This window comes from Paramisgurnus dabryanus, chromosome 19 (assembly GCF_030506205.2).
Source record: "Paramisgurnus dabryanus chromosome 19, PD_genome_1.1, whole genome shotgun sequence".
Taxonomy (NCBI): Eukaryota; Metazoa; Chordata; class Actinopteri; order Cypriniformes; family Cobitidae; genus Paramisgurnus; species Paramisgurnus dabryanus.
In genome coordinates, this window is record NC_133355.1 from 10,035,504 (window position 1) to 10,062,664 (window position 27,161).

General features: G+C 35.7%; 2 protein-coding genes across 5 annotated transcripts; one reads left to right on the forward strand and one right to left on the reverse strand.

Moving 5' to 3' along the window:
* Nucleotides 1-5,637: 5,637 nt before the first annotated feature.
* LOC135778114 (uncharacterized) lies at nt 5,638-16,461 on the forward strand. Its single transcript, XM_065288548.2, has 14 exons — nt 5,638-6,147; nt 6,311-6,435; nt 6,722-6,754; nt 6,884-6,973; nt 7,137-7,208; nt 7,875-7,963; nt 8,728-8,830; nt 9,185-9,290; nt 11,936-11,988; nt 13,480-13,549; nt 13,725-13,784; nt 13,886-13,945; nt 14,954-15,147; nt 16,332-16,461. Exons 1-13 carry the CDS (start codon nt 6,141-6,143, stop codon nt 14,995-14,997), a joined length of 912 nt encoding a protein of 303 aa, XP_065144620.1. The 5' UTR covers nt 5,638-6,140; the 3' UTR covers nt 14,998-15,147; nt 16,332-16,461.
* A 120-nt stretch (nt 16,462-16,581) lies between these two features.
* On the reverse strand, nt 16,582-25,731 carry LOC135778091 (uncharacterized). Of its 4 annotated transcripts, none has more exons than XM_065288537.1 (7): nt 25,527-25,731; nt 21,124-22,061; nt 20,830-20,926; nt 19,255-19,365; nt 18,122-18,210; nt 17,764-17,807; nt 17,495-17,645 (listed from the first exon to the last, which is right to left on the reverse strand). In XM_065288537.1, exons 2-7 carry the CDS (start codon nt 22,038-22,040, stop codon nt 17,629-17,631), a joined length of 1,275 nt encoding a protein of 424 aa, XP_065144609.1. In that variant the 5' UTR covers nt 22,041-22,061; nt 25,527-25,731; the 3' UTR covers nt 17,495-17,628. The 4 variants fall into 4 exon arrangements, with proteins under 4 accessions (XP_065144594.1, XP_065144585.1, XP_065144609.1 ...); XM_065288529.1 differs by having other exon boundaries at nt 18,122-18,288; XM_065288522.1 differs by lacking the exon at nt 17,764-17,807 and having other exon boundaries at nt 16,582-17,645.
* Nucleotides 25,732-27,161: the final 1,430 nt, after the last annotated feature.

Sequence of the window (27,161 nt, forward strand, 5' to 3'; positions counted from 1 at the left end):
TCTCAGTCATCTTATCATATATATTTATTCTGTACGCGACGATGCCTTCAGACCATCATTTAAGTGTTGATCTCAAGTCATCTTATCATATATATTTATTCTGTACGCGACGATGCCTTCAGACCATCATTTAAGTGTTGATCTCAAGTCATCTTATAATATGTTTATTCTGTAACGCGACGACGCCTTCAGACCATCATTTAAGTGTTGATCTCAAGTCATCTTATCATATATATTTATTCTGTAACGCGACGATGCCTTCAGACCGTCATTTAAGTGTTGATCTCAAGTCATCTTATCATATATATTTATTCTGTAACGCGACGATGCCTTCAGACCATCATTTAAGTGTTGATCTCAAGTCATCTTATAATATGTTTATTCTGTAACGCGACGACGCCTTCAGACCATCATTTAAGTGTTGATCTCAAGTCATCTTATCATATATATTTATTCTGTAACGCGACGATGCCTTCAGACCGTCATTTAAGTGTTGATCTCAAGTCATCTTATCATATATATTTATTCTGTACGCGACGATGCCTTCAGACCATCATTTAAGTGTTGATCTCAAGTCATCTTATCATATATATTTATTCTGTAACGCGACGATGCCTTCAGACCGTCATTTAAGTGTTGATCTCAAGTCATCTTATCATATATATTTATTCTGTAACGCGACGATGCCTTCAGACCGTCATTTAAGTGTTGATCTCAGTCATCTTATCATATATATTTATTCTGTAACGCGACGATGCCTTCAGGCCGTCATTTAAGTGTTGATCTCAGTCATCTTATCATATATATTTATTCTGTAACGCGACGATGCCTTCAGACCATCATTTAAGTGTTGATCTCAGTCATCTTATCATATATATTTATTCTGTAACGCGACGATGCCTTCAGGCCGTCATTTAAGTGTTGATCTCAAGTCATCTTATCATATATATTTATTCTGTAACGCGACGATGCCTTCAGACCATCATTTAAGTGTTGATCTCAAGTCATCTTATCATATATATTTATTCTGTACGCGACGATGCCTTCAGACCGTCATTTAAGTGTTGATCTCAAGTCATCTTATCATATATATTTATTCTGTACGCGACGATGCCTTCAGACCATCATTTAAGTGTTGATCTCAAGTCATCTTATCATATATATTTATTCTGTACGCGACGATGCCTTCAGACCGTCATTTAAGTGTTGATCTCAAGTCATCTTATCATATATATTTATTCTGTAACGCGACGATGCCTTCAGACCATCATTTAAGTGTTGATCTCAGTCATCTTATCATATATATTTATTCTGTACGCGACGATGCCTTCAGACCATCATTTAAGTGTTGATCTCAAGTCATCTTATCATATATATTTATTCTGTACGCGACGATGCCTTCAGACCATCATTTAAGTGTTGATCTCAAGTCATCTTATAATATGTTTATTCTGTAACGCGACGACGCCTTCAGACCATCATTTAAGTGTTGATCTCAAGTCATCTTATCATATATATTTATTCTGTAACGCGACGATGCCTTCAGACCGTCATTTAAGTGTTGATCTCAAGTCATCTTATCATATATATTTATTCTGTAACGCGACGATGCCTTCAGACCATCATTTAAGTGTTGATCTCAGTCATCTTATCATATATATTTATTCTGTACGCGACGATGCCTTCAGACCATCATTTAAGTGTTGATCTCAAGTCATCTTATCATATATATTTATTCTGTACGCGACGATGCCTTCAGACCATCATTTAAGTGTTGATCTCAAGTCATCTTATAATATGTTTATTCTGTAACGCGACGACGCCTTCAGACCATCATTTAAGTGTTGATCTCAAGTCATCTTATCATATATATTTATTCTGTAACGCGACGATGCCTTCAGACCGTCATTTAAGTGTTGATCTCAAGTCATCTTATCATATATATTTATTCTGTACGCGACGATGCCTTCAGACCATCATTTAAGTGTTGATCTCAAGTCATCTTATCATATATATTTATTCTGTAACGCGACGATGCCTTCAGACCGTCATTTAAGTGTTGATCTCAAGTCATCTTATCATATATATTTATTCTGTAACGCGACGATGCCTTCAGACCGTCATTTAAGTGTTGATCTCAGTCATCTTATCATATATATTTATTCTGTAACGCGACGATGCCTTCAGGCCGTCATTTAAGTGTTGATCTCAGTCATCTTATCATATATATTTATTCTGTAACGCGACGATGCCTTCAGACCATCATTTAAGTGTTGATCTCAGTCATCTTATCATATATATTTATTCTGTAACGCGACGATGCCTTCAGGCCGTCATTTAAGTGTTGATCTCAAGTCATCTTATCATATATATTTATTCTGTAACGCGACGATGCCTTCAGACCGTCATTTAAGTGTTGATCTCAAGTCATCTTATAATATGTTTATTCTGTAACGCGACGATGCCTTCAGACCGTCATTTAAGTGTTGATCTCAGTCATCTTATCATATATATTTATTCTGTACGCGACGATGCCTTCAGACCGTCATTTAAGTGTTGATCTCAAGTCATCTTATCATATATATTTATTCTGTAACGCGACGATGCCTTCAGGCCGTCATTTAAGTGTTGATCTCAGTCATCTTATCATATATATTTATTCTGTAACGCGACGATGCCTTCAGACCGTCATTTAAGTGTTGATCTCAAGTCATCTTATCATATATATTTATTCTGTAACGCGACGATGCCTTCAGACCGTCATTTAAGTGTTGATCTCAAGTCATCTTATCATATATATTTATTCTGTACGCGACGATGCCTTCAGACCATCATTTAAGTGTTGATCTCAAGTCATCTTATCATATATATTTATTCTGTAACGCGACGATGCCTTCAGACCGTCATTTAAGTGTTGATCTCAAGTCATCTTATCATATATGTTTATTCTGTACGCGACGATGCCTTCAGACCATCATTTAAGTGTTGATCTCAAGTCATCTTATCATATATATTTATTCTGTACGCGACGATGCCTTCAGACCGTCATTTAAGTGTTGATCTCAGTCATCTTATCATATATATTTATTCTGTAACGCGACGATGCCTTCAGGCCGTCATTTAAGTGTTGATCTCAGTCATCTTATCATATATATTTATTCTGTAACGCGACGATGCCTTCAGACCATCATTTAAGTGTTGATCTCAGTCATCTTATCATATATATTTATTCTGTACGCGACGATGCCTTCAGACCATCATTTAAGTGTTGATCTCAAGTCATCTTATCATATATATTTATTCTGTAACGCGACGATGCCTTCAGACCGTCATTTAAGTGTTGATCTCAAGTCATCTTATAATATATATTTATTCTGTAACGCGACGATGCCTTCAGACCGTCATTTAAGTGTTGATCTCAAGTCATCTTATCATATATATTTATTCTATAACGCGACGATGCCTTCAGACCGTCATTTAAGTGTTGATCTCAGTCATCTTATCATATATATTTATTCTGTAACGCGACGATGCCTTCAGACCATCATTTAAGTGTTGATCTCAAGTCATCTTATCATATATATTTATTCTGTAACGCGACGATGCCTTCAGACCGTCATTTAAGTGTTGATCTCAGTCATCTTATCATATATATTTATTCTGTAACGCGACGATGCCTTCAGACCGTCATTTAAGTGTTGATCTCAAGTCATCTTATAATATGTTTATTCTGTACGCGACGATGCCTTCAGACCATCATTTAAGTGTTGATCTCAGTCATCTTATCATATATATTTATTCTGTAACGCGACGATGCCTTCAGACCATCATTTAAGTGTTGATCTCAGTCATCTTATCATATATATTTATTCTGTAACGCGACGATGCCTTCAGACCGTCATTTAAGTGTTGATCTCAGTCATCTTATCATATATATTTATTCTGTAACGCGACGATGCCTTCAGGCCGTCATTTAAGTGTTGATCTCAGTCATCTTATCATATATATTTATTCTGTAACGCGACGATGCCTTCAGACCGTCATTTAAGTGTTGATCTCAGTCATCTTATCATATATATTTATTCTGTAACGCGACGATGCCTTCAGACCATCATTTAAGTGTTGATCTCAGTCATCTTATCATATATATTTATTCTGTAACGCGACGATGCCTTCAGGCCGTCATTTAAGTGTTGATCTCAAGTCATCTTATCATATATATTTATTCTGTAACGCGACGATGCCTTCAGACCGTCATTTAAGTGTTGATCTCAAGTCATCTTATAATATGTTTATTCTGTAACGCGACGATGCCTTCAGACCGTCATTTAAGTGTTGATCTCAGTCATCTTATCATATATATTTATTCTGTAACGCGACGATGCCTTCAGGCCGTCATTTAAGTGTTGATCTCAAGTCATCTTATCATATATATTTATTCTGTAACGCGACGATGCCTTCAGACCATCATTTAAGTGTTGATCTCAGTCATCTTATCATATATATTTATTCTGTAACGCGACGATGCCTTCAGACCGTCATTTAAGTGTTGATCTCAGTCATCTTATCATATATATTTATTCTGTAACGCGACGATGCCTTCAGGCCGTCATTTAAGTGTTGATCTCAGTCATCTTATCATATATATTTATTCTGTAACGCGACGATGCCTTCAGACCATCATTTAAGTGTTGATCTCAGTCATCTTATCATATATATTTATTCTGTAACGCGACGATGCCTTCAGGCCGTCATTTAAGTGTTGATCTCAAGTCATCTTATCATATATATTTATTCTGTAACGCGACGATGCCTTCAGACCGTCATTTAAGTGTTGATCTCAAGTCATCTTATAATATGTTTATTCTGTACGCGACGATGCCTTCAGACCATCATTTAAGTGTTGATCTCAGTCATCTTATCATATATATTTATTCTGTAACGCGACGATGCCTTCAGACCATCATTTAAGTGTTGATCTCAGTCATCTTATCATATATATTTATTCTGTAACGCGACGATGCCTTCAGACCGTCATTTAAGTGTTGATCTCAGTCATCTTATCATATATATTTATTCTGTAACGCGACGATGCCTTCAGGCCGTCATTTAAGTGTTGATCTCAGTCATCTTATCATATATATTTATTCTGTAACGCGACGATGCCTTCAGACCATCATTTAAGTGTTGATCTCAGTCATCTTATCATATATATTTATTCTGTACGCGACGATGCCTTCAGACCATCATTTAAGTGTTGATCTCAAGTCATCTTATCATATATATTTATTCTGTAACGCGACGATGCCTTCAGACCGTCATTTAAGTGTTGATCTCAAGTCATCTTATAATATGTTTATTCTGTACGCGACGATGCCTTCAGACCATCATTTAAGTGTTGATCTCAGTCATCTTATCATATATATTTATTCTGTAACGCGACGATGCCTTCAGACCGTCATTTAAGTGTTGATCTCAAGTCATCTTATCATATATGTTTATTCTGTAACGCGACGACGCCTTCAGACCGTCATTTAAGTGTTGATCTCAAGTCATCATATTGTATTTATTCTGTTGTAAGACATTGACCATTATTTTCATCTGATGTGTGGTAGTGAGCCAATATGACACACGACGGTATATATGGTATGTCTCAAATCTGCACAGTTGTCTGTAGCAGTTGTCAGAGTCATTTATATGACATCTCATTAGAAAGGGTGTGATATAGACCGTTTCAAAATATGTAAACATCACTGGTCCAGAAGCACTTCCTGTTTCAGGTTTTTAACACTAGATAAACGTTGGGATAAAATAAACCAACAGAACATATAGAACTGAATTAACTGAAGTTAAACAACCATCTTAAATATAATAATGATATATGTGAAATAAACAAAAATACTGTCACAAACTGTAACAGGAAGTGTTTCTGGACCAGTGTTGTTTACATCTTTTGAAATGGTCTATACATGATTTAGATTTTAAATACCATGGTTGTTCTGCCTTTTTAAATAACATAAATTAAAATTTAATAGTGTCATAGAATGGTGTCAAGAGTATAACTACTGTATCAATGAAACATGATCTAAATTCTTGCTTCTGTGTATAAAGGACAGCAAGTGGAAATAAGAGTTGAGAGAATGGAAGGTATAATTTTACGTTACTATAATTTTACAGAATTTATTTTTTAACATGTTTTAATTCCAACAAAGTGCATTTCTCTCTAGCTAACACATGCTGTTGCAGTGTTAAGTCATATGTTCAGTTTGTGCTTTCATAAGTTAGTCATCTTTAAATTTGTTCTTTGTAGATGTTGAAGTATTAAAACGTTTGAAAATGAAGAGGCCAACATTCAAAGTTGGAAGTGTTGGGCCATATAACATCCGAATAAATAGTTTGACCACTTTAGTGGAAGACGACAAAGTTTCTGATGAGGTAAGGTAATATTTTTATAGTAAGGGTATGGAAATACTTTGAACAGTAATATTTCACCATCAAATTCTGCATGTGATTCACAAAGAGACAGAGATCAAATAAAATCTACAGTTTTATCTATTTTATTGGCTTGCCAGATGCCACAATGGTTCAGGCTACAAGACTGCTGATAAATGTCTCATAGTATTTATCTGTGACAGTGACTGGTCAAAGATATTGAGCATTGCCGTTTTCAAGTATTCAGCAGTCAGATTCTTTTACCTTATCTTTTTACTTGAAATTTCAGGTCATGGATTCCATATGTGATGTTCTAAGCAGGGTAAGCTTAATTTATAAATACTTAACTGGCATCTATAAATACTTTACTGTTAACAATATGTAAAGAAATGTAACTTTCACCTCTGTTGAAATGCAATACAAAGTACATTGTTCCTCTACCTGAATTTAGATTCGCCCAGGTGTTGTACATATAAATTCTCAGGCACTAACCAAAATATTGGATGGGTCCAAAAGGGCAAAAAGCCACTATTTTATCAAGGTATGACTCAATGGTTTTGTAACTGACCTGCATCTTTTATACAAAGAATATCTGCTAGGTTTCAGTGAGCTTGACTCAATTAGAATTACTGTATAAGATTGACTGTATAAAAATTGTTAGAGGTGCTGTTTAATTCATTTTCTTTTCTGTTTTCTCTTAATAGAATAACATTTTTGAGGGGACAACAGAGGTGTTTGGCCCTTATCTCGAGGGTGGTAATCACTGGACATTTTTTGTGAGTCGTACCATTTTAAAGATAAAACATTCTCACTTGTGGGTTCCAGTTTGTTCTTGTCTTGAAAAAATATTCAAAAAAATTTTTTTGTCAATTTACCACTGCCTGTTGTGAAAATCTTGTAGGTAAAAATATTGCTGAAGGACAACATAAAACCAGGACAATTAACAAATCTGACAAAAATGCCCACTAACGTTAGTAGTCAACCAAGTTGGATTTCTTAAATTTGCAGTATGTGTTAAAGCTGCAGTGATTTGGCAGAAAAAGTCACTATGTGCACACAAGCAGTGGAGAGCTACCTGTAGGGCTAAATTCAAGGCTTCACTTTCCCTATTTCAAAAAAACAACTATTCACCTTAATATGCATCTGAAAGAAAAGTTAACTACAGTTACAGAAAGCAACAGTTCACACCATCTTTGGTGAAGCTGCAAAATTTTACAGACAATGTTCATTAGGCTACATTACATGCTGATCTTAAGAAAATGAAAGGCTGGCACTCTGCACATAAGCTGTGTGATCATGTAATCTGGTATAACTGTCTGATGATATGAGGTTTTGGGCTATGGAACTCAGGATTTAGAACATGTCTAAGCCATAAATCAAAAGCTAATAATTGAAGTGTCTGGTTATGTATGGCTATTATAACTTGAGTTATTCTGTTTTAGCATTGCAATGTTGACAAAAGATGTATCACTTACTTTAACTCCTTTGGAGAGATGGAGTGGCAGTGCCAAGCAATTGCCCAACACTGGTGGTATGTATTATTCATTGTTTTGCTATATGGACCAATTTAAGGCTATTTTAAGAACCAAAATAAATTGACAGTAAACGCTTTTCTTATATAGCACTCTGGATTACTTAATTCTGATTGGCCAGTTCTTTTTTCAGATACCAATTTTTTTAAAAACTAATAACACTGGTTCATCCATTTACTGTGAGTCATCTCATCTTGTAATGTAAATATGCCTAATTAATAACATCTTCGATTATATTTACAGATTAAACCAAATGCATGTCCAACTTGTTTGAAGTTGAACTTTGACCTTGAATATGTCTTGGTTCAAAGGGATAGTTCACCCAAAATATGAAGGTTCTGTCATTATTTACACAAACAGGTTTTGAACAACATGAGAGTCTGATAGCAACCATTGACTTTTTATAGTATTTTCTCCACTTGCAAAATAAGCCCCTTACAGATATACCCTTTCAGAATGATAAAATTTGTCTGTTGTCTTCTCTTTGAAGTTCATACCACCCTGTTGTGGTTTATATTGCAATAATAAATGGCTGCTGGTACATTATCCATTACTTAACCTTATGTTGCCTCTTTAATTTCCATCTTCCATCGGTCCTTGGCCTTTATTGTTTTGTTTCCCAGAGGGATCCTTACAGATAAAAAAAAAATCCTTCATACAAAGAAACTTTGAGTCTGATTTAACATTACTGTACAACTGCTGATATGTGAGTTGTACAAGACATTGTCTCTTAATGTTTTAATTAATTTGTTGTTGATTACAGTGATTTTGCCACTGCAAGGGGAGTTCAAGGAGAGTGGGTCCTCAAAACTACAAAACACAGTTTGCAAACAGACTCTGTCTCATGTGGTGTCCACACACTTGCAGTAAGTTCATTTCTATTGCCAAGATCAGGACCTTGTGTTAGGTTGCAGATGCTTAACATTACTTGATGTATATGTGATGGCCAGTGTCTAGATCTCTTTTTTTTACAGTTCTTTATTTAGGTTATTTATAAGAGGCCATTTTAATATGTTTTGTGTTATAACTTTAATTACCTTTTTGCAAATGTTAAAAAGTCTAAATTAAAATTATATTGTAATGACATATGGGTGTGGCTTTAAAATTGTAACCCATTTCACACATTCTTTCATTACTGTTACATTAAGTGCCAATAATTTGGTGACCAATACATATATTTCATTCTTATTGTTTTAAAATATGTTTTGTCTGTCTTAAAGTTTGCCACAGAATTTATAAAGTCTGGTGGTTGCATTACCTCCTTCCAGTGCCCTGCAATACAACAGGAGAGAACGCGCCTTGCCTTGCTTTTGTACCGGTCTTTAGGTATGTGCCCCATAAATGTAATCATAAGTAAATAAATTTAAGTTCAGAATTTTACTTTTATATTTCTATTTTTCACTCATCAATAATGTTGTTGAAGGTAATAAGGGTACTGGATACCCAGTTCCTCCTTTGTTAGCTTCAAAAGCACAGTAACGGCCCACTGTAAAAAGCATTTAAATCATAATAAAAAGTGCATCAGAAACAAACGGCTTTACTTTGCATGGAATAAGTTACCCAGATAGCATGCAACCATTTGAAACAATGTTGAAAACCGGTGATTTGTCAATGTTAATACCGTTGAATCAATATCACGTTTGCACCCTCCATTAATATTGAAAAAAATATTGAAATGTCAACAAATCACCATTATCGTGATCAGTGTTTGCTTTAGTTGCGCCCTTGACTCTTGTGTTTTAATGGTAAGTTTTCTTTGGCTGCTGAAGCAGTGATTTAAAATACATCTGCTATTGTGAAGAAAACAAAGATCTAATGTTATTAAGTAGTTTAATTCTTGTAGATATACCTAAATAATATTAATGAAATACTGTTAAAGAGGTGTAAGAAATGGATTTTACAGTACTCGTTGGAAGCAGGGTCAGGTCTGTTATGTTGAGAATTATAAAAACACATTAAGAAGATCAAGCTACTGAATCTATCTCTGACATCATGAATCGGTCTATGAATCTCATCAATGGTGACAATCAACAAAAGAAAGCTTCATGCTGCAATGCATGCTGGGGATTATCGTAGTACTAAACTAATTTATGACTCCCAGCATGCATTGCTGTTGATCGTTTTATCTGAATTTGTTTGATGATTGTCACCATTGTTGAGATTTGTAGGATGAGTAATGATGTCTGAATGTGTCAGCATTTTTTCTGTTTGACTAGTCACAGTGTATTTACAAACCAAAACAATTATAATTGTCAAAAATGGATCAACATAATCATGTAAAGCAGCTTAATTTTATATCATCTTCACAAAAAGCAATCAGTTTCAACTGAACTTTGAAACACATCTTTCTTTACCAATGCACACGTGTTTCTACATAAACACATACAAACACTAAAAAAGAAAAGAACAAAATTAACTTAGTTAACGTCAAGAGTCTTAGGGCCCTCTTTTAACGATCTAAGCGCATTGTCTAAAGCGCACAGCACAACGTCTAAATGGGTGTGTCCGAATTCACTTTTGCTAATTTAACGACGGGAAAAATGGTTTGTGCGCCGAGCGCATGGTCGAAAAGGGTAGGTCCTATTGTAATGGGAGTATTTTGGGCGTAACGTGCAATAAACCAATGAGAGTCACAGCTCTCATCCCCTTTAAAAGCCTGTTGTGCTGGCGCTATGTCTAATCCCTATTTAGATGACGGACTTCGTAAACTGAAAAACTAAGCGGAGGAAGAAGATCCCCAGTTTAAGATTAATGTTAAATAATTGTGTTGTTTTTCACTTGTATTGAAATTGTTATTTTTTTTTATTTAAAACCTTTAAAAATCGTTTTCTTTTAGTCATGGAAGTAAAAAGCAGGCTTTTAATTGCTTTAAATGTATGGCTGTCCAATATCATCAAAAAATTATTTACACGTATGTAAGATAAGGTTTGTACTCTAAAAATACTTTATTTGTAACAAACAGGAGATAAAGAATTTACAAACGGCTCTCCAGCAGGTTCAGCACTTGGACAGCGTTTTTTAAGCAAAGAGTTTTTTTATTGCTTAAAAATGTTTCTCATCTCACCATATTCACAGGTCATCATATACAATAAATCCGTGAGGTAGCATTAAAAAAAAACATTTAAAAAACAGATGCATTTGTTTAAAGCAAAGCATTTATTTACTTACCAGGCTACAGGTGAAGCAGCTCTTCTAACGTCTCATAATTGGTCCTCATTTATGTCCAAGAGACTGAATAATAATCTTTTACATTCAATCCTTTAATGTTTCATATTTAAAAGCGTTTTTGTGCTGCTTCGCATTCATGTAATAATATGAACGTTGTCCTCCCATTTATAGGGGCATATTACTAATGCGCTCTTTAAATAACAAAAAAAACATATTGCGCCATTGACTGTAGACTTTAGAGCAGGTTTTTGTTGGTCAATGGCGTAGTCTATTTTAGTTGCCTCAAAAATAGCAACGCGCCAACAATGCGCCTGAACACACCTCGTTTTCAGACCAGAACGCCCATGGGCGCAAATGCATTTGCTATTTAAACAACGTGGCGCTAAACGTGAAATTTTTAATTGCGCAGGGTGGAAACTAGCGAAAGACACTTGCGTTGCGCATTGCGCAGGGTGTAAGAGAGCCCAATGACCCAACTAAAGCAAACACTGATCACAATAATGGTAATTTGTTGACATTTCAATATTTTTTCTATATTAATGGAGGGTGCAAACGTGATATTGATTCAATGGTATTAACATTGACAAATCAACAATTTTTAACATTGTTTCAATGGTTGCATGCTATCTTGGTACACACTTAGTAGTCAGATTACTTAACTGCAAAAAGTGGATATTCTTTATGAAGCATATCATGAGGAAAAAAACTAGTCAAAATTAGAAATGGGATAAGGGATGAAATAAGCATTTTTAATAAGCATAAAAAGACAAAGAAATATTGACTGTGAATTTTCATATTTCCAGACCGAACCAAAACATGTGGAATTTGTTCCAAAAATGTGTTGGGGAGAAAAAGAGTAAGTCATGTTTTCACATTCTCTGGCATTCATTATCATCGGATTCTGTGGCTGGCATTCATTATTGAAAATGCGCAAAATGCATATAAAAATATACACACATACATGAAAACATACACACTGGGCACAGTAAACTTTCATATTCTTGTTTTAACTGTGCATTTAAATTTGACATACAGGCACAAATGTAGACAAAGGTTTTGGGATACCCACTTCTATTGAACAGGTTTGAGTAACACAAATCTTAGTGCTATAGCATATAATGATATCCTAGAGCAGGGGTCTTTAGTGTTTTTCGGGGAAGAGACACCTTAGATGAGAGAGGCATGGAGCAGGAACCCTCTGATACTAAATGCTTTATCGTATTAGGCACAATGCAAAGTGGAGTAAAGTACAATTACTGACCAATCAGAATCAAGGACTGGAACTTAATTTTATATCGTTTTATAAATATAAACAACATAGTATGGCTGTGTGACAATATGGTTTAAAGGTCACATTCTTCATTAACCCATTTTTTAACCCTAGTTAGTGTGTAATTTTGCTATAATAGCATAAATAATAGCTGTAAAATGATGAAGCTCAAAGTCCACTGCCAGGCGATATATTTTCTTTAATAGAATTCCCCTTTCAAAGCCTACAGCGAACGGTCGGTTTGGAGTACAGCCCTCTACTTTCTGCTTTGACATCAGTAAAACGTTTTTTTTTACTAAACTCCGCCAACAGGATGCTCCTGTCGAATCACAACACAACTAAACAAACTACACAATCAGAACTCAATACGTATTTCTGAAGGAGGGGCCTTATAGAACAAGGAAGACATCAGCTCGTTTTTAGGACAGTGAAAACAGGCGCTATACAGATAAGTAAATTGTGTGAAAAATACTGCTTTTTTTACACGCGAAACATGAACACGTTATATTGCCCACTATAAACACAATCAAAGCTTCAAAAACACAGAAAGAACATGAGCTTTAAGACAGCACATTAGCACCATTATCCTGTTTTTTTTAGGCAGAGCAACTTTTCCATTCCAGCATGACAATTCCCAAAGCAAGGTTCAAAAAGAAATTATTGATTTAGTCTGGTGTGGAAGAACTTGACTGGTCTGCATAAAGCCCAGACCAAAACCTAGCTGAACACCTGACTTGCAAGGTCTGAGCCAAACTGGAGATTTCAAATTGCCCTTCTCTTGGTGTGTTTATATGCGTATAGTTTATGGACTGTGGAACAAAACCACATACTGTAATACCCAGAGTAAACCAATGCTGACACAGGGAGAACATGTAAACTTCACACAGAAAGACCTCCTGACTCACCCAGGGATCTTCTTGCTGTAAGAAAACTGAGCTCTGTGTGGGATGATCACTGTGTGTCCCAAACATCTTAATTAGATGGGGCATCCCAATACTTGTCTAAAGTGTATGTATGTATGTATGTATGTGATTTACACACCTACTGTATATGATTTCTATGTATATTGTTTCACAGGCAACATGCACCTGTGGGGCAGTGCTGCATTTACAGTGTGCAGCCACACCTGTGTGCTACATATGCCAAGGTACTATATTGATGCAGTCTCATCACCCAGGCACATATGTTATATAATCTCCTTCACCCTGCCCAGCCAAGCAAAAAATCTTAATTTTCTGTTTGACAGATAAATAGTTATGATTATGAACAAGTGTGCTGTTGCTTGACACCACAGATTTTGTGTTTTGTATTATTGTGTTCAGATGACAGCAACTCGTTATCCCAGATCTCTTTGCCTACAGCAGCCACGTCAGCGCTCCTGGGTAACTTTTTTTATTTACTGGTTAGATTTTTTATCAGTCGTGCAAAGGTTTCTTTTAGATAATCTCAGACATGTTTATATCTTGTGTTATTTTTAACACAGCTGACACTGACCTGGTAGAACAATTCTCTAGATCTGCAGAATGCTCTGCACTACAACAGGGTAACTGTTCAAATTCTTTCATTTTTTGAGTTAACTAAACTTCCCATGTACTCTCTTCTAGTCACTTCTCCTGGGACAGACAACTTTCATGTTGTTCTGCTTTGGGGACCCATGGTTTTACAGGAAGTAATTATTATTAAAATATTTTTCATCGCTAGGGTAGGGTTAGGTTTGTGGCTCCAGGAAGGAGGTAAAGTTAAGGGTTTTGTTTATAAACAGTTTCCCCTGAGGCAAAATGGCTTGAAAATAGGTTGGACTTGGGGATATAGATTTTAATTCAATTGATAATTCAATACCATTTTCATTGTATTTATCTCTATTCATATGAGATGTCTGGACATCTCCAGTAACTTGTAGTAATTAGGAAGGAAGTTTAGGATCTTAATACTGTGTTATTTAAACTCCAATGAAGTGGTGAAAATGTTTTTTCTCGTAAATACATTGTTGTAGACATGACACTTCAACATGTATTCTGACATATTTTTGCACAGAAGAAACAGTTATGGCCATGTTGGGCACCATAGGAATACCTATGGCTTGTTGCATTGAGGAAGAGATGGAAGAGGAGGACAAGGAAGAAAAGAAGCATGAGCAAGACAACCAAGAAAGACATAGGGAAGATGAGGGAAAGGTGGAGAAAGAAAAGAAAGTGTACAAAGTTTTAGGGAGGCTAACGTCACAAAGAAAGTGTTACGAGGTAGATGAAGATGAGTTGAGGAGGAGGGTCAAAGGAGAAAACATGTCCACAAACATGTTTCGAATGTTAATAAGGGTTTGTATTTCTGTTATATACATGCATTTAAGTATAAAGCACAAAAGTTTTAACGTCAAATTATAGGTCTAAGACTGCCATGTTTTTGTGGTTTAATAGATGTGTAGCAACTTTTCTTAAATCAAAACTCTTAGCTACTCTCCCCTTAATAGTTTGGTCATACGCAATATGGCACATTGTATTTCGACAGCCTGCTTTCATTCTTTAAATCTGGGACACTTCTTCTTCAAACATAGGTCAACAAAAAGGATGTTCCACCCAATGTATTGCAGCAGCCTAGAAAGGCAAAGACAAAGGTGACAATATTCAGCACCTTAACAGAGGGAGAGGCAGAAGACCTTGCCAAAGGCTTTGGCATGGCATTGGCTAAACATGTGCCCAAAGAGAAGCTACTTACTGGGATACCTGAAGACGACATTCCAGCAACGCTGTGAGTGTCTTATCTCTTACTTTCTCACACAGGTGCATTAATGCAGTGCTTCCCAATCCTGCTCCTTGAGTACCCCCTCACAGAAAGTTTTAGATGTCTTCTTATTTAACACACCTGATTCAACTCTTCAGCCTCCTTCCAGACTGGTTAACATGTCTCCCTAACAAGCTGATGAGTTGAATCAGGTGTGTTAAATAATGAGACATCTAAAACATTCCGGGTACTTGAGAACCACGATTGGGAAACACTGCATTAAAGGGATAGTTCACCCAAAAACTCTTGTCATCTTTTACTCACCCTCATGTTGTTCTACACTTGTATGAGTATATTTTTTTTCAGATGAACACAGAAGATATTTTGATAAAGGATTGTAAGCACACAGTTGACGGTACACATTAAAGTCGACATGAAACAGAAGTAGTGATTCTTATTTTCCCTGTGGTGATTTATATCCGAGTGAAACAGCTTCTATAAAAAAGGTTATCTGGGACTTAAATTCTTCCATTGAGAATTTATTGAATTGTTTTAAGTTTGATCATGTTCCTAATTGCTAATCACTGTTATCTTTTTCTGGACCCCGCCCACCTGTCATACCGTATGACCGGAAGTAAAGAGAGATCAGTTTGAGGAGAGGAGATTTGTGTTTTTGATTTAAAGATTATGAGGGCACATGAATTTAAAATTATGAAGCTCACAGATAAGTGTTTTGTAAAAAAAACCCACAAAATTTCAAAACAAATTTCACACTTTCATTGCGACTTTAACAACAACAACAATACTATGGAAATCAATTGGTATTGTCAACTGTGTGCTTGCCATCATTTATTCATATCTTTTTTGAGTAAACAGAATAAAGAAACTCATATAGAGCAACATGATGGTAAATGATTAAGTGTTTTTGGAAAAACTATACCTTTAAACTTGGGTCAAAGGGTTTTGATGGATTCACCTTTCTCTTGTTCAGGTTTTATTTAAAATAATTTGATAGCATGTGTCTATTGATGGTAACTGTCAATAATAACAGTAACAGTGCACAGTTTAACACTTTATTCACGGTTTATAAATGTTACCACCATACATGGTTGTTGTTTGTGTAAATAATATATATGTAAACAAAAATGCCTTATTTTGCCATTACGGTGATTGAATGATTACTTGAGTAACATGAGCATCTTTATTTGCAGGCGAAGCATTGAAAGAATGAAGATTAACATGCAAAACCTAGGACCTGAATCTGAGTTGGATTTGGCCACTCACCGCTTTGGGCCCACAGCAGCTGATGTTTTCTTTTCTTTTTTAGAGGACTCTTTAAAAACCCAGGACCCAGAAGGGACTAACATGCACACATACAACACTACCATCCCAGAAATGTAATTAAGAATTTTTTTAAATCAAAATCCACGTGACACTTTTTGTTTTGTATTTTATTTAGCATTGGAGACAAATACATACATACAAAAATAATAGTCTTTAATAAATGCGACTTTGTTCAAACCTTGATTTTGGTATTCTTTTTTGGACCAATGACTGCTCTTTGTTTTCTTCTTGGCTGGACAGGGAAACTGGTGATATTGTTCATTGTCTCTGTGGCAATGTCTCTGTTGGTCTTTCTTTTTCTATTGGTAAATAGTGGACGTATTTTACGCGAGTTGTCATCACAAAGTTTTTCAAATCTTTGAGTGTTCACATTTACTTTCTGTATTTGCACATCCAGTTCATTGACTTTATGGGCAATATCCTCAGGTATTTTCTTCCATGTCTGCAGAGTGTTCAGTATGTTTTCCAGTTTCCAAATAGTCAAACTGTGCCTATCTTTATCTTCAGTTACATGTTGAATAGGCTCCACTGGAATGTTTTCAATGTTTTCTGACTTTGTCTCACATACCTCATTTAAAAGTCCCTTTGCAAGTAGCAGACATGCACATTTTTTATGATATGAGAAAGTACAGCATTCACATACATTTGTCCCAACACAAGGTTTTGATGCTGCTCTGCCAAACAAACTTTCAACCTCAAGTTCTTTTGAGGCTTTGCATAAAATGCGATACTTGTTCCTTTGAATTAGGTTGTTGGCATGGGCTTGCAATTGTGTGTTTATGTCTGGAAAAGTCTCACTATCACCACAAGTGAGAAGACTTAATAAAATTAGATGCTTACATGTACATCCTCTTGTACCAGCTATACAACTGCAGAACTGTTCTGCAGGGCATACACAGTAAACTAAATGTGGATTGTTCTCAGATGGAACATTGTAGATGTACGTTTCTCTTGAAGCTACACTAACTTTTCTGGCCCAACCATTGTCTAGCATCCTTTGAGCAGAATTTTTCATTTCTTCTATTTTACATTGCAGAGGATTATAGACTCTCCCAACAGACTGTAGATCCTGTATTATATTGAAGTACTTCTCTGTCTTGTTCAGTAGCACATCAATCAGGTGATCCAATCTGCGATTCCGGATACCACAGAGGAACTGGTATTTTAAACGGTGGAAGAAACTAGGGGAAAAAACAAAGAGACCGCTTGATTAGTTAAGTAGTAATAGACTTGATCAAATTTGAATGTACTATTGGTTTAGTCAGGCTTTAACAAGTTATAAAAGTCAAACATATTTACATAAGTATGTTTTCTTTGAAAAATTGTAGTCAAGCTGAAAGCAGCTGATGATTGGGAGAAATAGGCAAATCAGAAGAGTAGAAGGACTAAATAAATAAGCCAATTAAAGTCATTGCATAATACACATGTTGAGCAGTACTACAAACAACACACAATTTTTCACATTGTGAATTTTAAAACCAAAATTTAAATGCTGCGTAAAGCTATTTTAAATGTGCGTTTCGAGTTTGTCACACAACGGAAAATGTATGTTATTAAACAATTTGAATAATAAAAATGACAAGTAAATATAAGTTATAAAAATCTTGGAAAATGTGGCATTAATCAGCAATGAAGAGAACATGCATAAAATATATACCGTTCTATTAGATTGTTTGTGTCAGAGTTTCCATGCTTATAGCATCTTCCAAAGTCTGACCACAGATGACCAATTGGCTCCCAGTGGTTCTGGAAATACATGCACACATTTTTGAAGTTCTTAAACCTGCAATGGAATATCCCAGCCTTTTCTTTGAATTCATGTTCCTGTGAAAATGGACAAAAAATACAATATTATTAGTTTGAACTGCAAATGATTTACAGGGGCCATTCCAGAAAGTAGGTTAAGGCCTTGTCACCGTGACTTTTTACGCGGTTCGGCCGGCCGTCCACACAGAAACGCAATATGACGTCACTGAAACAGAACATTTTGGAAAACCCCTACCAGGGTGAGTATTTTAAGAAACGCAGGTTGCGGTGTTGTCGTGTTGACAGTAAAACCAGGGTTTTTGCCTTGCAACGTCACTTTTGTTAGGCTTCTGATTGGCCAAGGTGGCTTTACGATTTGAGTTGTATCAACACCTGCTGGTGTGGCATGCTCTTGACAGCGCGTGATCACGTGATTTTGAGTGTTCATTTTTACATAGTGGTTGTGCACACGCTTAATTCTGAGTCAACCTACCTCTGAGTCAATTGAACTTACTCAGTTCAGCTGTTTTGTAACTGAAAACTCGTTTTTTTTCTATCTCAGAGAAAGTCAACTCAGAGTTCAAGTTTTAACTCTGATTTGGTTGAACCTCCTTACTGAAACGGACCCCAGGGCATTTATGTAATCCTTGACCCCAGTTTGTGTATTCTGAGATTCTGTCATGTTCATGATTGATGGTTTTATAACAATTTAGGCCAATATGAAACAGAAGACATTTAATAACCATATGCTTATTGTATTTACAGTAACACATTGACACACCTTATCAAGGACAGACTGAAATATTTTTTATATGTTTGTGTTACTCAACTCATCTACCCTTTCAGGTGTACAATTTCTTATGTGAAAGAATTTTAAAAACTGAATTATGATAGCTGTTTTTCATGATAATCTATGTAAAAAAAATTATACAATATCTAAAAGGTTTTCTTAAGCCAGGCACTGCATGTTCATATTGCATTACAGCACTTTATCAATGTTGTAATTGAATTATTTGAAAATATGTAAATGAAAAAGTAACACACCGTGGAACAGGATTTCAGCTCTGCCATCAATTGCATGATTTGTCCTCTTGTATCTGCCTTCTCAGGTCCACTCACTCCAGACTCTGACCTTGACAGCCAACGGATAACTGCCTGTGTATAATCATGATGGGAAAATGTAAAGAAAATATTTATGCTGTAACCTTCCATTGATCCAATGCATTTGGCTAAACTAGTCTGAGCACTAAAATGAGAGTAATGCTGTGTTAACGGAAAAAATCAACACAGCAATCAAAGAATTAATAAAATAGTCCACTAGGCTACAATGAAAACTTGTTCTCAATTATTTGTAGTTGCTTGCACCTGTAGATAGTCCTCTAGATTAAACTATGACAAAACTTATATTTGAAATGTCCTGCTACTTTGCAAACACCATGTCTAAAACTAAGTGACCATCTGGGACATTTTAGAGTAGACCATTCACATTTAAACTTGTTGGTTTATCCCAGACAGGGACTAGACTAGTCCTATAATAGTCTAAATGTAAGAGCTGAATAATGTCTGAACTGAAAACAATTTGCACTGACATATCTTAAAATACATCAGTGCCCTTTGTTTTGTTTCAAAATGCACACAAGTTATGTTTTAAGTAAGGCATGTTTGTTTAAACAAGTTATTTTTCCTAATTAACTGTCTTAAAGGCGGTCTAAGGGAATCTGTGAATCCCCTCCCTTCCGTGCTTTCATGAACGCGACCAACCCCCACCCCCAAATCCTTCTTGTCGTTTATTGGCTGGAACACTTTGTTATGTTTCGTGGTGGTAGGTTTGGCCATAGATATGTAAAGGCTAGATGTCTTACGGCGGAGTCTCTAACGTCCTCACCTAGCGGCCATCTTACCACAGACAGTTCGCTTACTCTAAGCATCGAGTTTAATGGTGCAGGTACTTTTAAATGACCATAACTTGCTCAATTTTCTACCAATTTTCAAACGATTTGGTTTCTTACAAACGTTATTAACGTGGCTATAATTCTGGATGCTTTAACATTTTTCATGAATTTTTTCTATTTTTTTAGTATAAGCATGCAGTGTCATAGGTACATCTTTGACGTTTATAAAAAAACAAACCGTTTGAAAATCTGTAAAAAATTAAGCAAGTTATGGTCATTTAAAAGTACCTGTACCATTAAAACTCAATCGTACGAGTGAGCGAGCGTCATGTGGTAAGATGGCCGCGTTCCACTCAATTGGCCAGCAGCGCGGGCGAGACATCTAGCCTTTATACATATCTATGGGTTTGGCCACTGTGTCTTTATTGCAGTTTGTGGAGCCTGGGCTGTCTACAGAGATTGCGGTTTTTACAGTTTGATCAGTGGACAGGCGGCAACAGATAGTGAGGAGATGTTTGCTGTATGTAACAAAAAATGTTTTATTGTCTAAAATGCATGAATTCGCTTAGAGCACCTTTAACCTAATCCATGTCCAGGAAACCACCTTTAAATCATCTGACATTATGTAATCATTGTAACTGTTACAATTAAATACACTTCTATTCCATTACTATTAAAAGGAGCAAAAATCATAGCAGTTTTCATTTCAACTTAACTTAGTACTTACTTGTGTGACATGGTACCAGCAAAGCAGGACATCTGACTCTTTGAATACCTTGCGGATGGCATTGATTTCACCCTGGTCTTTATCGACCATGAAGCACCTAAAAATACAAATATTTTAGGCTTAAAGGCAGAGAAACTAGAATCTATATAAACCATTCAAATCTATTTCAGACCTCTCTTAAAAATAAAGACAATTAAAATGAAAGACATGCATAAAAGTTTAATATTAAAGAAACACTTAACACATCATTATTGTATCCTTTGAAATTAATTAGTTTACATCACTTTATATTACCTTGGAGCTATGTAAAACGTTGGTTTCAGCTTTTCTAGTGCCAGCTGAATTGTAGCCTGCTTTTCATTTCCCAAGATCATATAGGCAACAGGTATGCCATGACCATGGCTATCCCTAACAATTAATGTAAATAAAGGAAATCCATACTGATTGACACAGTGTGTTGCGTCCATGAAGACAATATCTTTTCCATATTCTCGAAGGTTGTCTCTCATCGATGGTGTTTGCAAAACTATGACAAGATCTGTTTGAGGGCTGTAAGGCTGATAAAAAACAACACACTCTCTAAAAGGGCCCTCAAGAAGTTGTGTTGTACTATTGGCATCATCTTTGTGTTGCTGATTTTTTCGCATCATACATGTCCGAATATTGTCTATGTCTTTTGGAGTAACAAAATATGCTCGGTTGTTAAGATCAGTATGCCCTTGTTCCTTGGACCATTCATGAGATTTTAGGAGAATTGTATCTGGCTTAACACCAAGAGATAAAAGATCTTGAATATGCTTTACTAGCTCTTCACAAATTTTTTCTGAGTGAACCTCAGAAGAACTTGTTGGGTCATGTCCTGAATGAATACTGTAAATCCTTTCAACTATAACCAGTTTATTGACCCAATCTGTCCTCCTTTTAAAGGAAACATAGGCCTTACATCCTTTGGCTCGATAACTTCGGGGCATGCATGCTCCAGAGCGTTTGCATGTAAACAAAAAATATCCATCTCTCTGATTTTGCAGACTTGCAGAATTCACAATCCTAAAATTTGCATCTTTGGAGGTGTTTATGGTGGTTAGCCTATCTTGAATGAACTTAGAAGCTTCAGAATCCTTTTTCAGAACATGAACTGTAATATCAGTATTTCTGTTGTTTCCTTTACATCTCTCCTCTTTGAACACAGCTGTCTTTATATAATCATCCATTATAGATGTACAGAATAACACCTAAAAGCAAAGGGAAACAAACGAAAAATTAGTCTACAAACACCAACAATGTAAAAAAACTAAAATCTCAAAACAATAAAATGCCATGTAGATTCTGAGCTCTGCATGTATTGAATAGTTGGAAAGATAATGATCTTTATAAAGAGGCATTAAAAACCTTCTGTCAGTCTGAATTCATTGTCACATTACAGAATAAATATATATTATATGATGACTTGAGATCAACACTTAAATGATGGTCTGAAGGCATCGTCGCGTACAGAATAAATATATATGATAAGATGACTGAGATCAACACTTAAATGACGGTCTGAAGGCATCGTCGCGTTACAGAATAAATATATATGATAAGATGACTGAGATCAACACTTAAATGATGGTCTGAAGGCATCGTCGCGTTACAGAATAAATATATATGATAAGATGACTGAGATCAACACTTAAATGATGGTCTGAAGGCATCGTCGCGTTACAGAATAAATATATATGATAAGATGACTTGAGATCAACACTTAAATGACGGTCTGAAGGCATCGTCGCGTACAGAATAAATATATATGATAAGATGACTGAGATCAACACTTAAATGACGGCCTGAAGGCATCGTCGCGTTACAGAATAAATATATATGATAAGATGACTTGAGATCAACACTTAAATGACGGTCTGAAGGCATCGTCGCGTACAGAATAAATATATATGATAAGATGACTGAGATCAACACTTAAATGACGGTCTGAAGGCATCGTCGCGTTACAGAATAAATATATATGATAAGATGACTGAGATCAACACTTAAATGATGGTCTGAAGGCATCGTCGCGTTACAGAATAAATATATATGATAAGATGACTTGAGATCAACACTTAAATGATGGTCTGAAGGCATCGTCGCGTACAGAATAAATATATATGATAAGATGACTTGAGATCAACACTTAAATGACGGTCTGAAGGCATCGTCGCGTTACAGAATAAATATATATGATAAGATGACTTGAGATCAACACTTAAATGACGGTCTGAAGGCATCGTCGCGTTACAGAATAAATATATATGATAAGATGACTGAGATCAACACTTAAATGATGGTCTGAAGGCGTCGTCGCGTTACAGAATAAACATATTATAAGATGACTTGAGATCAACACTTAAATGATGGTCTGAAGGCATCGTCGCGTACAGAATAAATATATATGATAAGATGACTGAGATCAACACTTAAATGATGGTCTGAAGGCATCGTCGCGTTACAGAATAAATATATATGATAAGATGACTTGAGATCAACACTTAAATGATGGTCTGAAGGCATCGTCGCGTTACAGAATAAATATATATGATAAGATGACTTGAGATCAACACTTAAATGATGGTCTGAAGGCATCGTCGCGTTGCAGAATAAATATATATGATAAGATGACTGAGATCAACACTTAAATGATGGTCTGAAGGCGTCGTCGCGTTATAGAATAAATATATATGATAAGATGACTTGAGATCAACACTTAAATGATGGTCTGAAGGCATCGTCGCGTTGCAGAATAAATATATATGATAAGATGACTTGAGATCAACACTTAAATGATGGTCTGAAGGCATCGTCGCGTTGCAGAATAAATATATATGATAAGATGACTGAGATCAACACTTAAATGATGGTCTGAAGGCATCGTCGCGTTGCAGAATAAATATATATGATAAGATGACTGAGATCAACACTTAAATGATGGTCTGAAGGCATCGTCACGTTACAGAAAAAATATATATGATAAGATGACTTGAGATCAACACTTAAATGACGGTCTGAAGGCATCGTCGCGTTACAGAATAAATATATATGATAAGATGACTGAGATCAACACTTAAATGATGGTCTGAAGGCGTCGTCGCGTTATAGAATAAATATATATGATAAGATGACTTGAGATCAACACTTAAATGACGGTCTGAAGGCATCGTCGCGTTATAGAATAAATATATATGATAAGATGACTGAGATCAACACTTAAATGATGGTCTGAAGGCATCGTCACGTTACAGAAAAAATATATATGATAAGATGACTTGAGATCAACACTTAAATGACGGTCTGAAGGCATCGTCGCGTTACAGAATAAATATATATGATAAGATGACTTGAGATCAACACTTAAATGATGGTCTGAAGGCATCGTCGCGTTGCAGAATAAATATATATGATAAGATGACTGAGATCAACACTTAAATGATGGTCTGAAGGCATCGTCACGTTACAGAAAAAATATATATGATAAGATGACTTGAGATCAACACTTAAATGACGGTCTGAAGGCATCGTCGCGTTACAGAATAAATATATATGATAAGATGACTGAGATCAACACTTAAATGATGGTCTGAAGGCGTCGTCGCGTTATAGAATAAATATATATGATAAGATGACTTGAGATCAACACTTAAATGACGGTCTGAAGGCATCGTCGCGTTGCAGAATAAATATATATGATAAGATGACTGAGATCAACACTTAAATGATGGTCTGAAGGCATCGTCACGTTACAGAAAAAATATATATGATAAGATGACTTGAGATCAACACTTAAATGACGGTCTGAAGGCATCGTCGCGTTACAGAATAAATATATATGATAAGATGACTGAGATCAACACTTAAATGACGGTCTGAAGGCATCGTCGCGTTACAGAATAAATATATATGATAAGATGACTTGAGATCAACACTTAAATGACGGTCTGAAGGCATCGTCGCGTTACAGAATAAATATATATGATAAGATGACTGAGATCAACACTTAAATGATGGTCTGAAGGCATCGTCGCGTTACAGAATAAATATATATGATAAGATGACTTGAGATCAACACTTAAATGACGGTCTGAAGGCATCGTCACATTACAGAATAAATATGATAAGATGACTTGAGATCAACACTTAAATGACGGTCTGAAGGCATCGTCGCGTTACAGAATAAATATATATGATAAGATGACTGAGATCAACACTTAAATGATGGTCTGAAGGCATCGTCGCGTACAGAATAAATATATATGATAAGATGACTGAGATCAACACTTAAATGACGGTCTGAAGGCATCGTCGCGTACAGAATAAATATATATGATAAGATGACTTGAGATCAACACTTAAATGATGGTCTGAAGGCGTCGTCGCGTTGCAGAATAAATAATATTATAAATATGATATAGTATTGTGCGATATATTGGGGCGAAACGAGTGAACAGATCCGGCTTTACGATCTCCCGGGGGGCAGACAGAGAAACAGTCAAGCGCGCCATCCTGCCGCGAGCGTGCAAATGGATTCGGTTCGTTAACTTACGTTACATGAGCGAGCTAACAGCTTTGGTTTTGCGCAAATTTTATTTCTTCGCGAAACGACAAGCAATACATCGTGCTCAGTAGAAACACATTTACAATGCATAATTTTATAAAAATTTGCTTACCGATGCAACTTATAAATCTGCAACCTGTCTGATATCCTTCACTCCTGGAGCGGTTGAACAATTTCGCGTTAAGCACCTCCCCAGTTTTTGAGCGCGGCTCAATTTGATGACACCTCAAGCGTTGATTGGTAGCGGCAGTTGTTGTTCCAGGAACAACATTAAAAAAGTTGGTCTGAGGACATCAGCCACTTGGCAAAATCAGGACGTGCATTTGTTGCTGATGTAATATCCTGATTAGATATAGTTTCTTTAAGTTCATTTATTTCCTCCTCTGTAATGGTACTGAAATCATCAAGGAAACTCATCTGGGAAAAAGAAAATGTTTTCAGCTATAAAGATGCATATTGAAAAATACCTTAGGAAGTGATTTTCTGGGAATGTATTTTTATTATAAAATATTAATTTCACCAAAACAATCCATGCAATCCACACATTTAAAGAAATCAAGCCATAGATGTCCATTAATTAAGTTATGTTTAATAATGTAACATGACACAGTGGAAAATAATTAATTACATGCTTACTGAAATGTTTTTAATACTTTGTACAAAAGCCTTGTTGATAAGAAGCATCCTGTATAGAGAAACTAGTTGGATGCATGCAAACATCTCATGATGGGTAAACCCTCAGCCAAACACACAGCCTTGAACACTCTCATTTGGTTTTAGAGAAAGAAAATAAAATGGCCTAGCCAATCACTTGACTTGAATCCAATTGAAAATCTATGGAAAGAACTAAAGATCAGAGTTCACAGAAGAGGTCCACAAAACCTTCAAGATTTGAAGACTTTGAAGAATGGGTCAAAATCACACCTGAGCAATGCATACAACTTGTTTTTCCATAAAGGAGACTTATTGATGCTTTTATTACCAACAAATGTTTTGTACAATGTATTTTACATTTCAGTAAGCGTGTATTTAATACTTTTCATTTTAGATTCTTACACTTAACTTACACATAACATAACCTATAGAAATATAAAACGGTGACGTGTTCAATACATGTATTATTTTTTATTAATTTTAGTTAATGTTCAGTTAATAGCCTACTTCATGGTGCATCAAATAAATGTCAACAGTTACAACGCTTGATTTGACAACGTATTAGTAAATGCCGAAATGAACAATTAATAAATGCTGTAGAAGTATTGTTAGTTCATGTTAGCTAATACATTAACCAAATTGTTAACAAATACAACCCTTTTTTAAGTGTTACCAAAATATGTAATATTCAAGTAAATGTTTAACATAAAAAATATGATTGCCTTTTGTTGCTGAACATAAAAACATATAACACAACAACAAGTAAATAATTTTAAGACTGTTGTAAGTAACGTGATAAAGTTAGGACAGAATTGAAGTTCATTCTTACCTTTACAATTCAGAGCAGGAAACGCTTAACTCCAAAACAAAGACTTCGCACAGGTGTTCTCTTTTCAAATGGATGTAACGCTTCACCTTACATCTTAGTTTGACTTATCTAAAAGTAAATGAAGAAAGATTTATTATAATTAGGTATATTAATCTTACCTATAATATTTCTTCCGGAAGGTGCGCATCTAAAGGCGGGCGTACACGGTGCGATTTTTGCTGTCGTAGGGGCTCGCATGCGATTTTTTTCCTCGGGAGCAAATCG

Coding starts and splice junctions, on each gene's coding strand:
- LOC135778114 (XM_065288548.2), top strand. Junction 11,989..13,479: donor ATGTGTTGGGGAGAAAAAGA/GTAAGTCATGTT, acceptor ATTGTTTCACAG/GCAACATGCACCTGTGGGGC. Junction 13,785..13,885: donor AGCCACGTCAGCGCTCCTGG/GTAACTTTTTTT, acceptor TTTTTAACACAG/CTGACACTGACCTGGTAGAA.
- LOC135778091 (XM_065288513.1), bottom strand. CDS start 22,040: ATGGATGATTATATAAAGACAGCTGTGTTCAAAGAGGAGAGATGTAAA. Junction 19,366..20,829: donor GCTGGTACCATGTCACACAA/GTAAGTACTAAG, acceptor GATTATACACAG/GCAGTTATCCGTTGGCTGTC. Junction 18,289..19,254: donor AGCTGAAATCCTGTTCCACG/GTGTGTTACTTT, acceptor CCATTTTCACAG/GAACATGAATTCAAAGAAAA.